Source organism: Haemaphysalis longicornis, unplaced genomic scaffold (genome assembly GCF_048455015.1).
Source record: "Haemaphysalis longicornis isolate Haplotype H1 unplaced genomic scaffold, Haemaphysalis longicornis Haplotype H1 scaffold_5, whole genome shotgun sequence".
In the NCBI taxonomy this organism is placed as follows: Eukaryota; Metazoa; Arthropoda; class Arachnida; order Ixodida; family Ixodidae; genus Haemaphysalis; species Haemaphysalis longicornis.
Genome location: NW_027526385.1, coordinates 156,908,029 through 156,925,316, shown reverse-complemented (window position 1 = coordinate 156,925,316; position 17,288 = coordinate 156,908,029). Strand labels below are relative to the sequence as shown.

The following is a 17,288-nucleotide window of genomic DNA, read 5'->3' as shown; positions in this document are numbered from 1 at the left end:
GGCCTGCTTTCAAGATAGTACAACAGGCAAATTGACGCTTTCACGGCGAACCCCACCGACTAATTTGTCAACCGGGGGAACGATACGCGTTGTCGTACTTAAAAAAAGTGCGCCAACTTTTTGCAATGATGCCACAATCCCAAGTCGCTTCTTTTACCGAAGTTATGCTGGCAGAATGGCAACAAGCACTGCAGCTGCGATGTTTTTCTATCGATGTTCCCGGCCCTTTCCCGGCCAGCGCAAGATTTAGAATGACCAATACCTGTCTCACACAAACCAATGTCCAGATAGATTCTCCGTTCGCCATTTGCCCTACCCATTCAGAAATCGCAGCCGCTGCACCAACACTAGCTTCACGCGTGGCAGATCCCTCAGCCCTCATAGGGGGACCTTAAGGGAGAAGCTAGTGTAAGTGAAGTTTCTGTACGGCTAAATGCCGCCAACACTCCAACGACGCAACAAAAGCCAGAAAAACAGGTCCCGCGATTAGCCTGACGCTTCTCCATCACCACTGACTGATGTTTGCATACCACATTTCTTCGTAAACGTTATCCGAAAATGTGTGTACGCGTTACAGTCGGTTTCAAAACCAAAATCGCCTTCAAAGCTTCGAGCAGAATTTCATGATATGAGCTCCTAGAAAAATACAACTAAACCAAAATAAAAAATCACCTAAATAACTTTTGGTTCACCAATTCCTCAATACGCATACCTTAGGCAGCCGTTACACATATTTCTGCTGCTGCAATTTGCTCCTCGTGTCAGTCGTTATTGTTCCCAATAGTTATCACTATTAGGAGTCCATTGAGCGAAATGTAATTTTACTTTGTCACAGAGAAGACAACGGAGCAGCATCGAGTACTGTGGGCGTTGAGGAGCCATGAGTGCTGAATTGGCGGAAACAAAGCCGGGCCATATGTTCATGCATTCTTTCGCCGCCCCTGAGCACAGACGTCTTTGAGGACTTCACAGGGAAATTCCTAATTTAGTAGTGAATGAAAACTCCCTAGAATGTCTAAAATTATGACGTTCGGGGCATTTGAAATCGCAAACACCATCAATATTCCCCGCTCCAGTTATTACGCCAGCAGGAGCTGGATAAGCAAGTTTGTGAAGACATTTGAGCTGCTGAGTTGGGTGCGTTACATAAAGTGTTTTTTTTGCCAGGTACAGGGTGCCATGGCTGTTACACAGCGATAGAATCGCTATCAAATTATTGATTTATTTTTTTCAATAAATTTATATGCGGGTTAGTATTGGGTGTGCCGTCACAATCCCCGAAATACGGTATCCTTGACGTGATAACACAGCACGACGATGACTGCACTCTGGCCGCTGTGACGGAGACGACGACGAGCAGCAACAGTCCACGAACACGAACCAGCCGCGACACCATGCGCCTACGTCCGACGTGCCGCATTGCCTTGACTGTCTTGAGATAACCGAACTAGACACGGGACCAGCTGTTCAACGGTGAGCAAATAGTTTGCGTGGTGGCTGATTTAAGTTCAGACAAGTTAGGGTGGTCCGCACATGCGCACAGCAGGATGCCATCTCGTCACGCAAATTTAATGTGTACAAGTCACGCATTACCATAAATGGAACCAAGTACCCTACTGTGTTTGTCGTACTGCCCTACTGTTTCCGCGACGTTCATGTTCAAAATGGGCGTTTTGACAAGGAACGGAACTATAATTAATTGGAAGGCCAGTGCAACTAGTTTCTCCGCTGACCTCGCAATGGCGCCCAAACCAAGCCCCGAACAACGGGACGCTCTAAGCACTGCCATTGACCACGTCACCGTGCCTCACCGTGTTCGCTTTATGATCGCCGTTTACTGTCCAGCTGCCCCCTTCACGGACATTATCGTTTACAGTGACCACAGCCTGATTCTCCTCCGCATTGTCTAACACGCAAGATGCGCTGTGCTTTTGAAGCAACAGAAAATGCATATTTTGGTCGCAACTTTTGCTGTGCTGTATGAGCACCCTCCATTGACTGCTTCAGCCAAAGAGCGGCCTGCTTTGCCCACGTCTAATCGGTGTGAACTTATAGCTTCCTTACGCAGCCGAAGCAAGGGACGGGAGAAGTCACCCAATGGCTTGAAGAACCGGAACCGGAGCCGCTCCCAAAGGTCCGGGCAACGGGTGGGCCTTAAAGTCAACCACTCCTTGCTACCCCAAAACCTCGACGTTACCGCCGTCTACAAATCCCGCAAAAACATTGCGACGCCGACTGCGCATCACTCGCCTCAGTTGACGGGCCGTAACAGGACTCTGCACGTTTTCCGGAATCGTGACGGAAAGAGACCTAGCCACACTGACCCAAAATTGCGTGCCATGATCAACTATGTCGAAGGACGCGACGGCGCCGCGCAGAGGACCTTCAAGCGAAACTTACCCGAATTCACCGCAAGAACTCCGTATTTTCAAGAACATTTTCGTCCCCGGAACGAGAACACCTTACGCTTTCGTCATTTCCTCAGACGTCGCTATAAACTTTCGCAAGCATGCCACGACGGCACGTCCTTCGGACACCTGGACGCAGCACGCACACTTGCCAAAATCAAAGTGAAATACTATTGGCCCCGCCTAACATCCGACTCACTTATTACGTCCAGAGCTACCAGGATTGGCGGCGGCCAAAAGTTTTGCTAACAAAACCTGACCTACTTCTTCAGCCCATCCCTGTAGCATTGAGACCCTTCCAACAAGGAGGATAGACCTTCTAGGCTTGTTTTCTAGGTCTTTAGCCGAAGACAATTGTATTGTCGCAGCCATGATGTGCATGACAAGCTCCGCAAGGACGAACGGTACCAATCAAGAGGTCGCCAAACTATTTCTCCATCAACTTGTGCTACGACATGGAACCGCTGGAGTCCTAATCATAGACCGCGGAACGGTGTTCAGAGCAGAGCTCATTCAAGTAATCTTGCGCTACAGCAACACGAAAAACCAAGGAGCCACGCCATCCCATCCCCAAACCAACGAACTTAACGAATACCTCAGCAGGATGATAGCAGATATACTCTCTATAACCTCAGTATTGAATGCAATACATGCGACGAAATACATCACGTTCGCGTGCAGTACAGCCATCCAGAAAACTACGCGGATGACTCCATTTCAGCTTGTCTATGGGAAGAGCCAGCGACAATGCTCGTTTGCCGTGCTCGACGGAATGCAAGTAGAAAACAATGGACACAACGACGACATCCAAGGCTACCTCAATATTCGGATGATACCCGCCAGCCTGCTCGAGTTCGTACAACTGAGCACCAGCCAGTGAATGCTGGACGTCACATTATTCCATACCGAGCAACGGAGTATCGACGGGGTGAATTTGTATAGGTTTCGACCCCAATCTGACGACGTGGTCTTAGCAAGAAGCTCCTGCGACCGAATTTCAAGCCATACAGAGTTCAACGACATATTGGCCAAGTTGTTTACGATGTTTTTCTCACTGTGACTACGGGACATTAACACGACGCATTCGGCCTCAGGTCGTCGACATGGTTCGCTTCGAGCCTTACAACGCGATATTACGGAGGTTCAATGTTCGGACAATTGTTTGGTTTTAGCATCATGTCGGCACACCTCTAGAATGGTACGTTCTTAAGTATGCTTGTTGATTTGTTTCTTTTGTAGTCGGCCCCTGGTCGCATCCAACTATCTCATAGCAAAGCTCGTTTTGCTCCTTGTGTAAGCGCAGTGCCACTCGCCGTTAAATAGCGAAGTGGTGTTGCGTGGCGACCCCTTTCAGCACTGTTATGGTTGATTCTGAATTGCCACTGCGAATCGATGTTCTCAATACGAAGAGCACTGTAGGTAAATGCGTGCAGAGGCAACGCCGCCCTCCATTCGCGGGCGCTCATCAGCAAACGTCTCCGTGTTGACTGCTTCTCCGGTGCTTCTGTGTTCGTGGACTTTATTGCGAAGCACCAGTTCGCTGCAGTACACGTTAATGTCTACATCAACGCGCTTCCTTCTCAACACGTGACAATAGCAAAAGCCATTGCAAGCGACTAAATCTGCTGGCAGAAATCGCACATGACGAGTTATCTAGCACAAAGAAAGCCTCAGGGACAATTGACGCAAAACGCAAGTATAAAACAGAGAACCCCGCTCCGCGCGTGCCCTGCCATGCCCAAAAATAATGAAAACAGAATTAAGATTCGAGCGTCCTGAACCCTGGGCGAGCGAATAGTGCGAAGGCGGAAAAGTAACTGCATTGGATAAACCTCATCACGAGGGGAGCGGGAGTGCACGGAAAGAGTCTGAGGTGGTGAGAGCGGCGAGCGTAGAACGGCTTACATTGCAGTTTCGGCAACCTGGAGCCTAACGAACCCATTTGCAGGGACCTATAAAAATATTGTAGGCCATTTTTTTTCTTTGAAGCGGTAACCTACTAGACATTATTGGAGAAGGCTATCTGAATGCAAATTTTACGATGCAGACGCTTTACACGCAGTTTTCCGAAGTCTTGCCGGGAAATATGCAAAAGCTCGAATCCTTTTAGAACATTAATGCAGATATCTCTTGAAAACCAGCTACTTAGTTTCTCAGCCTCGGTCTTGTGCTCTCTATATTACTTGCCTAAGTTTCCGACAAACGCTATGGAGGGGTCGCGCAGCCACATTGACTACTTCATGTGAGGCCCTAATGGGAATGTCTCTCTATGTACCCATCCATTCAACACTCCCGTTGCGGTCAGCTGGTGGGAATAAATAGTAATCATGAAACATGCACAAACCTCCTAAGTCGTCCATACACGGAGTGGGAGATTTTCGAAGCAATGTCAAGAGGTCCTCTGTAGCCCCGCTTCTCCCCATTCCCAATGTAGGTAAGCTAATCGCTTCTACAGCCCGCCGCTTTGCTCCCTACATTGTCACCCAGGAAGTGATGCATTACTAAGTATTTGGTTTTCGATGCTGGTACATAATTTTGGTCCCGTGTTCACAGACCAACGGTAGGACGACGGGGATACAAGGCACTCACATGTCATGGATGGCCGCATAGTGCTCCGAGATGTCTCCTCGAAAGCAGACGCCCTGCTGAGCCGGAACAATCGCCGTGGTGCGAGTGACCGCCTCCGTGGCTGGCGCTCCAAAGCGTTTCCAACTGACAAAGGCACTGCCGCCAAGGAGACACGTCGAACTGGCCGTAGGACTCCCGCAGGACTGTCCCGATACTTCTCTGGGCTGGGACAGAGAGTTCCGCACTTGACCATGTTGACCACATTAGTTTTATCAAATACATTTTCCAAAAAACTGAACCTTAGTGACTGATTAAACTTGCCCTTACAAAAGCCTTTTAAGAAATTATAGGAATTCACCAAGCTAATGTATGCTAATGGGCTTTGTCGAACCAGTTGCGCTCGTAAAGCCGTTGTGTAGCACCACGACAGAGTGAGCACAGTCGAATCGACCTAAGGTGCAGTTGAGCTTATGAATGCCTTTCGGGATATGTGCTTTGCAATTAAAATAGATGAAAAGCGCTGTAACCTACAGGGTTCAAGCAGAAGTGGAACCAACGTTCTGTAGCGAGAGCGATGTAGAATGTTTCCTACCAGAAGATATTATCTCATTTGATCTCATATTATTATCTCATATTATCTCAGAGGACATTTATCCTTGTTTTTCGATGTTCACAGGCGAATCAATGTTAGAAATTCTATTCGTGGCCCACACTCGGTATTGAAGTGTGGAAAATCTTTGTAAAATCAATGATATGAATAACGCTTGAAGAGGTTTGACACAGTCCTTCTCGCTTCCGGTATCTCCGTCAAATTTTTTGCATTTCGTTTGATGTTCAGCGTCCGCAAAATATATGTGGTATCTAGGGAACGGCTGAAACATTGCACATCCCTCCACAGTTTTTATATCCGAACTCTTCATTGATTTGAAGTGACAACCCTCATATTTTTTGAGAGACACAATGAATGGGAAGTTACAGTTACACCAATTACTGCGAACTGCGAACCACCAATTACTGTGGAAGTACCGCGATTCGGCAGTACTTTCATTTGCAAAACATCAGTTACAATTTCCCTTTCCAGTTTAAATGAGCTGGACTACTGCTGAGATGCGATATATTTGGTATCTGTATACGAGCGTCCATTTCGAAAAACTAGTTCATGTCACAACGCTACCAAAACTTGCTGGCACTGATTTCGTTTTGTTACACGTTGACACGAAGGGTTAAATTGTAAAAGTGCTTGCTCTTTTGGTCTTGTACAATCTATGGCTATTCTACATCGCGACGTGCGCTGTGTAGCTTCTCCAAAGTGATCGGTAAATAATAATGTGCAGAAATTCAAATATTTCTCTCTGAATGAGCCCCATTGTTACGCCGCTTGTGCTCATCGTAAATTTTTATTGTTTGATTTTGTTTGGGTAGCCCACAATTGAAGTTGTTTCATTGCTATGAATGTTTCCCTTTTTTTTCTATACTATGCATTTACGCCATTACAGCAATTAAAGGCCTTAACCTCGCCGGTAGAGTACTTTTATGCGGATGTATGCGATAATGCGCGATTTGGCTGTCAGTAAAAAATGTTTATTAGTGTTTCCTTTGTTGTTTTGCTAGATTTTTTATTTCACTCCGAGTTTTTTTATCAAGATGTGCCCATCCACATAGTGGCGCGTAGCAGCTGACGTTGCGGGTTCTACACTGTCCCTATTGAAATCAATTCTTGAGGTTTCTGCGAACTGGCAACAAAAGTCGCCAGGCTTGCGAACGTAGTGCAAGCACACTAGGTTCGAAACGTAGTGCATCGTTAAAACAGTTTTTTGAGTGTTATTTCGTTTGTGAAGGTGTAGCCCCAATATAGCCACATAGCCCAATCGTTTAATACAACGCCAACATAAAAATTACGTTGCCCAGTAAGGCTACAAACAGTTCAGTCTAGCAACACTGTCAGTACGATGCACATTTTTGACCTTGTTATTGTTTTATTAGTTTTGTTTCTTTAAGTTTTTGTATTTTGTATTTTTTCAAAATTCTGTTTGACAGGTTAGCCTAATTTACGCCATTACAGCGAATAAATGTGTTACTTCCGCTAATTCTGCATTTTGTGGAAATACCGGGCGTTGCACAGTTGGCTCCTTTTTTGCCATTTTAATTCAGGGTTCCGACGCCGTTTTTCGGGAATATAAATTTGCTACAACCTTTCTTGGGTAGTTATAGGGTGCGATTATTGATTTCGTTATCTTGTTCTTGCAAAATTCCAATTTCGTTTTCTATTTGCTGGGTTTTCAAAACTCTGTTCGACCAGGTATCTTTGGCCGCGTAGAAATTAAATGCGTTGCTTCCCTGCTTATGGATTTTGTGTCAATTTAGGCCGCTACAGGATTGGCCGTTTTCCCTATTTTTTATTCGCGTTTCCTACGCTCGTTTCCGGAACTATTTATTTCAGTCTTCGTATTTGCATGACATTTAGGCATAAATATTTCTGATTTCTTTATTTTTCGCGTGTGAAACTTTTATTTTTTTCGTTTGTTGTATTCACTAGTTTTTCAAATCTTGATTTGCTATTTACCTCCATTTATGTTATTTTACCGATGAAATATCTTACTTGCAGAATGTGCATATTCAGGGCGCTACATGGTCGGCCCGTTTTCTCTGTTTTGTATTTGTTGTTTCGATGCTTATTTAATAGATTTTTATTTCAGTGTTTTTTTTGAGATGTAGAGATTGCCTCTTTTTGGTTTCGTTATTATGTTGCTGAAAATTCTTTTTTTCTATTTTTGAATTTTCGGCCTGAGAAATACGACTCGGCAAATTATCTCTACCTGCAATATTACCGCCTTTGTATCTGTGGTTTATGCGGCATGCCCTAACTTGTGGTCGGCGTCCTTGTCTTTCTTCATCAAAATGCATCTCGACCAGACAGGCTTCTGTCACACCCTTGACTTCAAATGCGTAGCTCGAGCAAGTTGTGGATTTTTACGCAAATGCAGTGCATTACACGGTCCAGGCTTTGCGAATTCTCGCAAAGAAAGCTTCACCTTACGATTGTTAACAATGATAGTATTTCATGCGCCACTTAGACTAGAAACGACTTGAAAATTCAGCTTGAACGAAAACCACACCACTTGGGAAGGAAACACGGACACAATGCTGGCGAAAACCACGGGACGTGGGAAGGAAGCACGGACACAATGCTGGTTTTCGTTCAAGCTGAATTTTCAAGTCGATATGAACGAACTCGCCCAAACCCAAGCAATTCCTGAGTTTCTTAGACCAGAAAATTTTGGTCAGTCAGTTTTTCTGCGTAGAAGTCAATCCCTCTATTTAAAGGAATTCTAAAACAAGAAGCATTCTAAAATTTATACTCGATAGGAAACGACAGAATTTTATACTCCTTTGGAAAAACCTTTCTAATCCACTAAATCTGGAAGCATGCTTTATACTTGTCACCATCGTTGAAACGAAAGAAAACATTGCACATAATCGAGGCAAAACATCAACTGTAACTCAGTCTTGGTGGAATTGAAAATAGATGCGTGCGTGTTTTTGCAAAAGGAATAAAAATACTCGTTGAAAACAATATTTGAACATGTTGAACATATTGAACAATATTTGAACATATTTGAACAACATATTGAAAACATGTTGAAAACAATCGTAGACATCCAACTGTAGCCAAGCTGTAGCCAAAGGTTCTAATAAATGTAGCCCGAGCAGTGGAACGCGGGAAAAGTGAATTCACGTGTTGCTTGTGGGGGAAGGGAGACTGGAGGGAAGAGCATGAAGGTGGACGGGAGAGACAAGGGAGACGTTTACCTGCCAGAGACGGCAGATAACCATCGTTTTTCGACGACGTTTTCAGCGAAGAGAGCAGATACGTAGCCGATTTTTTCCCTATGCACTAAAATTATTCCTATGCTATGCGGCATGCCCTACTGAGAGGCTGCGGGTTAGTTTACAATACCAGAGATATAACACACACTTAAAACTCGGGAACAGGGACGGGGTTCATTGCGAAAGCACTACTGACCTTGTCCAGCAAGTTTCGCCGTGGGTGACTCTCGACCTTGAAGCAAAACCACGTGCCTCGCCTTCGCGGTGAGTGCCGTACCTCCAGTGCCGACCCTCCCCCACGCCGCGGCGGCGTGAAAGAGGGAGAGTGACTGAGGGAGGAGGATGTCAGGCAGGAGGTGAGCGAGCTCGCGGCGTTCGAACGCCAGCTCGCGGCGTTCGAAAGCGAGCTGGCCCGTCTGCGGCGAAGTTGTGTCTCCGCCGTAGCAGTGGCCAAAGCGGCAATATGCGTCGGGCCATCCTGCTGAAGTTGCTAGCTTTTGCTAAAGGGGTGAGCCGGAAACATAAGTACGACTGAACAACGGGACCCTCGGCGAGGTAAGCGTCGGGAGATGTGCTGATTGAAAACATGTTTACTCCATTTTGTTGCATTTGGGCGCGGCAATGGATAAGTGCTGGGTCGGTGGAGGGATTGTTAGGGGAGGGAAGAGTGGGAAATGGTAACTGTGTCGCAGTGTACTACGTCGGCGGCCTGGATGGAGCACTGTGGTCGCCTGGAGTCGTAGTCCTCGTAGTGCCATACGCGTCACCGCAAAGCCGGTCACCAACAACTCGGGCAGCGGGGTACAGGCGAAAACGCTGCAGGGCGCGCCACAAGCTTGTAGCGTACCCAGCAGGAGCTTTAGGTGGCGGATTTTACCAGGACTGGAGAGGCGCAGGCCACGGCTCAAGTCGCAGGTTGGTGAGGGCCGAGCTAGTGAGGGCCCAGTGAGGGCGAGTGAGGGCGCAGACGATGATATCGGGCCGAGGTGGATCGGCGGCGGATGACGTTTTTTTCAGCCGCTGCGGGGTATTATTCGCCATCGCATATTCGCTCCATGTATTCCGGTGTTTAAACTTCGATGACGGCTTCGGAAAACGACAAAACTACGGTAGTGACTGCTCGCAGTGCGGAATGCTCTACCAGCCATATTGTCCGGTTGACAAGCTGTGCTTTGGCTGCTTTCGTTTGTGTAACTGGCCTAACCGAGCTAAGCCGCAGCCATGTTTTTTCTGCGAAGCTGTATATGCCTCCATTTTCACGTAAATGTTGCGTAAGTAAATGGGTGAAGACCGGAAATTTCTTGCTCCAAAGAACTGGTGTATATCTTTCTTGAAACTCCAGAGGTTGAGATTTCCTCGGCGTTATTCTCGTCCTGGTTAAATGCTTCTGGAGCGACATTTTTGACGGTCACTTTCACGCCAAAACACCACCACTTGCAAGTTATGCGTGCACAGTTGGAGAGGTGGAGGGGGCGTGCACACTCAGCGATGCTTCGTGCTCTCACCGATGACATGCTCAATGTACCGGTAAGACAAATCCGGATGTGTGCTGTCTTCCGTGGTCGTGTGGTTTGACTTAGTGTTACACAGATAATTAATAAAACGCCTCCCACGCGAGCGGGAAACCAACAGCCCAGTGTTTCTCCACCAGAATAACAAGTTTTTGCAAGTTTAATTCAGCTAATTTAAAGAAAGTAACCTCTATTTAAAATTACACACAAACGTGTTTTGTTACATGCACTCATTGGACCTTGCCAGCTTCGCTCGTGATCCTTCTTCACAGAGTGAAATTTTCCCTCTGCATTGGCTTTTTTGCTGTGCACCAAAGCTACACCCTGGCTATGCATTCTGCTGAACTCGTTGGCTACGGTTAGTTTAACACAACCAGATATAAAACACGTCCCTCCATTTTGTGCACCTGAGCGTTTTCTTGTTTCACATATCCAGGCAAAAACAGCCACCAGGACAGTTATCTTCGGGACGTTCTGTTCCCCGAGGCTTCTCCTCCAAGCCGCAGCAGCGCTGAGGATCTCACCCCAGGTATCCTCAACCGACAAACTCAGCTTCCGATACAAAACAGTACATTTATTTACAGCCCAGCGGGCGGCTAAGAAACAGTACTCGGGCGGAGCCCGAAGACGACGGGCCGACCTCTCCGGCACCCGGACCGTATCTGTCTTCATCTTCCCTTCCTCTTGCCGCTGACGGCCGGGGAAGGGTGAAAACGAGTCCTCTTCGTCGGGGTCCATCCCCATGTGGTGGCCAATAGGACATCCGGTGCCAGCAGGCGCGGCCTTTCTCGGAATGCGCGGCGTTCGAAAGCGCCGCGCAACACGTTCTTCCCATTCCCGCGCTGCTCTTCCCAGGGCCCGCGCCAGTTAGTGCGTCGAAGGGCATGATACCTCCACCGCCACTGTCAAACATAACTTCAGGAACCTTTCACACACGGAACACACACACCACACACACTTTTCGCGCGTGCTCCATCGTTCCTTCAATTGGCGACACAACAATCACCTTGGCCAGTGCCTCATGACCCTGGCTGCAGGTCACCATGACCATTTATAGCCACAACACTCAAGTTCACTCAGAGTGAGCGGCCTTTAGAAGGCGGTACGCACCGGCCGTCGTCGTTCCAAAACACCCTCGCCATGCGGCGCACCCCGTCACACAACAGTATCAGGGGCCCCGCTCCTCGCTTTCTCGCTCGAGAAGGGATTGCTGCTGGCTCGTCAGCATGCGTTGCAGCCACGCTGCATTAAGGTGAAGCTGGCTGACGCTTTCGCCTCTTTCTAGGCGAACCCTCAGGTTCGGCTGCTTCTGCGCTCGAAACGCAGTGCTCCACTACACACCGTTGGTCAGCGTACGCAGGAGAGGGCTATTTAGGGGCCATATCAACGCTGACATGCAATGCTGGAGAGGCTATCTCCTCAGCCACTGCTACAGTCCTACCTGCAACTCCCTGGGGCTGCATTACATCAGCGGCCGTACCCTGATCTGCACTTCCTCTCTAAATCGCTGGAGCGTCCCATGGCAATCACATTTTCGCGACTCGACATTTGGGTATCTCCAGAAGCACAAAATGAGCTTTGCGCGACACCAATTGCATCCGATTATTCGCGCAATTCCCGTGCTGCATCCTGCAAAGCTACTGGCCGCTCGGCCATGCTACCAGAATGTTACTCGTCTCCGCACGGTGCGACAACGGGCTCACGCTCACCTGAAGCCAGCCCCAGCCCCTTCAGTACTGCTGCTTTAAGAACTGCATAGTTCTTCCGCTGCTCCCCTGAGAGTCCAGCTAGACACACTCTAGCGCTCACGCTCAACTAGGGAAGAATTACCCCGGTTCGCCATTTTGGCGGAACATAGTAGGACTCAAGCTTGGCCTCGGCACCAGCGAACCAATCAAGCACAAGCGCTTCCTCGGATGGCATATGTACGAGCATTCCTTGCAGAATGCTCATGCAGTTTAATCTCCCATCGATCTCGCTGCACCCTCGTGCTCGCTGCCCGATCGGTGAGGCGGTGCCGTTGTTAGCGCTTCTCAAACGCTCACTCCTTAGACGTTCCGCTGTTAACTCCACCGCAGAGATCTTCAATTTCGCCTGCAGTAGGGCCATCTCGTCAGCGAACGACATGGGTGACCTAATCCTGAAGCTTGCTGCCTCGTCAGCCCTCAGACTCAGCTCCATCTCACCATACCTAACTAACCGCCCCCAATTATCTCAGGGCTGCTCATGAAGTACCCTACATGTCATGGTGAGCCACGCACCCAGGATCAAGTGAGGCGCTGACCTGCATAGCTCGGCGCCTCTGGAGATGCCGCACAGGTGCAGATGGGGTATTCATTTATGCGGGGCTCCTTCCGCCGAGGTGTCCACCAAACAATGGCCCACTGACTTCTCGCCTGCCGATAGCTCGCTGCACCTGCCACTCCTCGTTTAGTGGGCTGCTGACGCCTCCACTGACCGCTGGTACAGCTGCTTCTCCGCCGCTCAGCAAGCCACAGAAATTGCCTTGGTCTCCGTTGAGAGGTCCACTGGGCGCTGGTCGAGCCGCTTCTCTACCTGGCCGGCGAGCTCGCTGCTACTGCCGATCTCGTTCAGCAGGCTGCTGCTGCATCCGCTGACCACCGGTCAATGTGCGTTTCTACCGCTCAGCAGGCCGCAGACACTGCCCCGGTCTCCGTTGAGAAGTCCGTTGAGCGTCGGTCGAACCACTTCTCCACCTGGCTTACGAGCTCGCAGCTCCTGCCGATCTCGTTCAGCAGACCGCGATTTCTCGGCGTGCTCCGTCCGTCGAAGGGCCCGTCTCACCGGGCGGCTGGCTGAGTCGTCGCTGTTGAAGATCCTGCCGACTGCACCAGTTATCTTCAAGACGTTATTTTCCCCGGGGCTTCTCCAATCCGCAAGAGCGCTGAGGATCTGACCTCAGGTATCCTCAATCGACAAACTCAGCTTCCGATACAAAAACTGTACATTTATTTACAGCCCAGCGGGCGGCTAAGAAACAGTACTCGGGCGGAGCCTGAACAGTACTCGGGCGGAGCCTGAAGACGACGGGCCGAGTTCTCCGGCACCCTGACCGCGTCTGTCAGTCTTCATCTTCCCTTCATCTTGCCGCTGAGGACCGGGGGAAGTGGGAAAGCGAGTCCTCTCCGTCGGGGTCCATCCCCATGTGGTGGGCGAAAGGACATCCGGCGCGAGCAGGCGCGGCCTTTCCGGAATGCGCGGCGTTGGAAAGCGCCGCGCAACACGTTTTTCCCATTTCCGCGCTGCGCTTTCCAGGGCCCGCACCAGCTAGTGCGTCGAAGCGCCCGACAAGGACCATTAAAAAGTGCCGTGCTTTGAAAGCGAATGGGTGGCCGTATATATGTCGAGGTTGGCCGAGTACAAGACTGCGAAGTGGGACACTACGGAGCATCATCGCGGCGGATAACGATGAGCGAAGGCAAAGCGGCTGGACATCTAGAAAATTTTTTGCTCACCTAAAGTGCTTTAGACATAAACATAGTTCAGTTATTCAAATGTACGATAGATTGGAAGCAGGCGCTAATAACTTCGAAGCAACTACACGTGAGATTTTGCCATAAAAAAACACGGAGCTCTTAATTGAAACATTGTTTTGCTGAAGAATTCTGCACATTTGACATCAAAGCAATTCTCTCTCCCTTTCATTTTTTTACCCGTCGCACTTCAATCATTATTTTAAAAGCAACGGTCTGTATTGTTGCTAATTGAAAATTGCGTAACGGTCTCTGCACGCATTTTGCTCATAAAATATGCAAGCAGACCAGGCACTTAGAAAAATTTCCAAAACTCTAGATCCTTTACAAGGAACCACGCAAAGGAGTGTACCTGATGACGACGCAAACGTCCTTGCCAAAGTCTACCACCGGTGTACCCCCAGAAATTCGACCCGGAGCGGCCACGGCACCCGGGGGCCTGAGGATGGACAGTCGCCTTCTCTGCAGGGTTACTGGCTCCGCTGCAGGCGGTGGCGCAGAGGACGGGGCCTGCAGAACATTAGTGCGATGCCATTGAACCAAACTGCTCAAAATAAGCACAGTTGTGTAGCACTTACCGCATGTCGCCGAGGCAACGTTTCCTCTGATTCTTTTACGTCACGTCCGAAAGACACCACAGTACCGCTTACTGACGCATTGTCCTTGTTGACTAAGGAGAGGGAAACAAACGACGTTGAGCTAGGACGTCGTCTTGAATCACAGCCAGGAGAAGGAGAGGGTTCGTTCGTCACTGAACACTGTCCAGTTTCCGATATCTTAGTGGTTTCCGGCCCGTAGGTCACTGCAGGCCGCCTCACGACTACAGCTTTGTCATCAGGTGCACTCTGAAGAACACCTACACTCGAACGATCGTGATCCGGTTCTTTTTCAAGCTCGACTGTGATTGCTTCCGATGTTTCAGGTTTATTTTTCACTACTACGGCTTCAATTGTCTGAGAACGAGGCATGGTATCAAAAATATCTCCGGGCTCTGCCTCACGAGCAATCGCTTCCATTACATGTTTGGGTTGAAATGTTTTTGTGGCTCCTTCTGGCTGCATTGTTCCCGCATTGTCTGTAGCAGCGAATTCAGGAACCAGTGCAATGTTCTGCTCGCTCCCTACAGAAACCAATGCCATGTTCTGCACTCTCCCTACTGTTTGTTCATTAGGCGGGACCGGCGCAGCATTCACAGCTTTGTATGACTTCTCAGTCGGCCCGTTGTAAGAAGACTGAGGCGTCGAGGCCTTGCTTCTAAGGCTTTTCACGAGTGGAAGCTCACCTGGCTTAGCTTTCACTGTCGTCATCACGTCCATCACGCCCTTTCCGGCTTGGCTACATTCCCGCCGGCCACTTTTGACGAGTGACCTAAATGCCCGGCTAGGTTCCCAGAGACCCCTCTTTCCTGGGCTGTGTATGGTGTGGGTGCCAGTACCATACTTCGCTTCGGCGTACGCGTTCGGTGGTTCAGGCTTCCTCAGCTCTTCCGCGTGCTGTTGCGGTTGAGACAGAGCTACGTCCTCGTTGCGCAAAATCTGGCGTGTCCCATGCGGTTCATTTCCGGATTCATCCTGCAGACCCACTTGCGAACTCGGAGCTACGTTTTCCTTTGCGTTTCGTTCGTTTCCCACGCCAAGAGCGAGTTCCTGAAAGACAGATGACCCACCAGAGATTCCTTTATTACCTGGAAACACAACCTCGAGGGCTTGAGTAATACGCCTTTGCTCGCTGTTTGCGGGAACTATAGCTGGGAATTCGCTACGCCGACTATTGTTGGTGGGCGCAGGAACTTCGTATTCTTTAGTCTCCCGGTTCTCTTGAATGAGAGTAACCCTCCCACCGGGAGATTTACTACCGGGGGATGTTTTGGGGAGGCCGCTGGTCTTTTTTCTAGGCTGCTTGGTTTCATTAGGGCAGGTACCTTTGCTTCTTCTAGATGGTGTCTTCCTCTTAGCTTTTTTGTAGTCGCTTCCCTTGCCTTTCGTGCCTTGTACTTTCCTCATTTTTTGAAGTGAAACCTCCTGTGGTGTTGAAGATACGCTCTTGCCGACCTGCTTGTTTAGGCCTTTGTTACTTACGTCGTCGTCTTGCTGGTGTAATTTTTCGTCAGTCTTCCCACAAACCATACTCTCATTGCCACTAGGCTTGCTGTGAGACTGATGCTGAGCTTCAACTGCTTGCTTCATTTGAACTTTACGCTCGTCTACGTTCGACTCCTGCTCAACACCAGCCAAAGAAGATGCCAGTGTGCTGTGCAGGCTAGTAGTATCCGTCCATGTGCCTGTAGCCATGCTTGTAGATGTTGCTGACCTTGACACGTTTAAATGCTCACAGGGGGCTTGGAGCTTCTGCGAACCAAGCGGGTGTGATTGCGCCGATTGGGTGCGATCGCTCCATGCAATCGACAGTGATGGATCGCAAAGTACTCCCTCATTCTTTGCGGTTGCATACGTTACCGTGTTCGTCTGTGCGTCGTCACCCTCTGGGTCGGGTTCGGGGGCATATTCGGTCTTATCGGTCATCGTTGCTGGTGTTTGCATACCATCTGTATGGATCAGCCCCGCAAGATCTGCAGCAGTTGTCAGATATTCCGGATCTGCGCTTTCAGACAGCTCTTCTAGCCTTGCCGGTTGTGGCTGCCGGGTTGTTTGTCTTCGAATTAATGCCTCTGCCGGTGTTTCTACACGTATTGGATTTGTCGAATTCCCTGGCTGGGCATGCGTGAGAAGCCCTGTCGGTGCCCACAGTTCATTCAGAGCGGTACCTACTCCCTCAACTGCGTAGTGGTTGTTCACGTCCTGCTCCGTGTCGTGCTTTGCGGGCCAAAAAACGGAAGACCCTCTCCGAGCGAGAGCGCCCAATAAGCTGAGTTTGCGCCAGAGGCCTCCAGAAAACGAGGCAGAGCGTTCGGTATTCCTCGAATCCTTCTTCTGGTTACTGTCTAACAAGATGGAAGGTTTAAAGGCGCGTGCCCGACTTCTCTGCGGTTGCATAGGCGCAGAGCTGCCTAAGGCGGGTGGCGCCGACTGCTTTGCGTCGCACCGCACCTCAGGAGTTGTCACCGACGCCGGTGGGTGCAGCTGCACGGTAGATGATGGACGTTGCTCTTCTTGTGCACTTCGAGGTTGTGTTTTAGGCAGCGTATTTCCTCTGGACGGTGGGAGCAGGCTTCTCAGATTGAGGGAACCTGCATGATTTTCAAATTCAACAAACAAACTTTCCGTCACCAACGATTACAATAGATATGGTACCGCCGACAGACGACTGGGGATATTAAAAGAGGTTAGAGTGAAATCCTTGAAACAAATTGTGTCCTACGTGACCTGCAAAGTCAATATGCATCTCTAATAGTTTCTTAAGTTCGAACATCATCCAGTACAGTTGACAAATAGGAGGTTACGACGAGTTATGTTATTTACTAGACTAAACTGCAAGCTTTTTCAGTTTCCGACAATGTGGTACCATATTACAATCAGTTA

The 17,288-nt window shown here is 49.1% G+C and overlaps 1 protein-coding gene across 1 annotated transcript in view; it reads right to left on the bottom strand.

Moving 5' to 3' along the window:
* The window catches only part of LOC144138786 (uncharacterized), a 60,195-nt gene that overhangs the window by 22,312 nt on the left and 20,595 nt on the right, over positions 1-17,288 (bottom strand). Inside the window, exons 5-7 of the mRNA XM_077671252.1 lie at positions 14,388-16,996; positions 14,162-14,319; positions 4,998-5,200 (exon numbers count right to left, since the gene is read on the bottom strand). Of these exons, the coding sequence (XP_077527378.1) occupies positions 4,998-5,200; positions 14,162-14,319; positions 14,388-16,996 (2,970 nt within the window). The remainder of the gene's footprint in view (positions 1-4,997; positions 5,201-14,161; positions 14,320-14,387; positions 16,997-17,288) is intronic.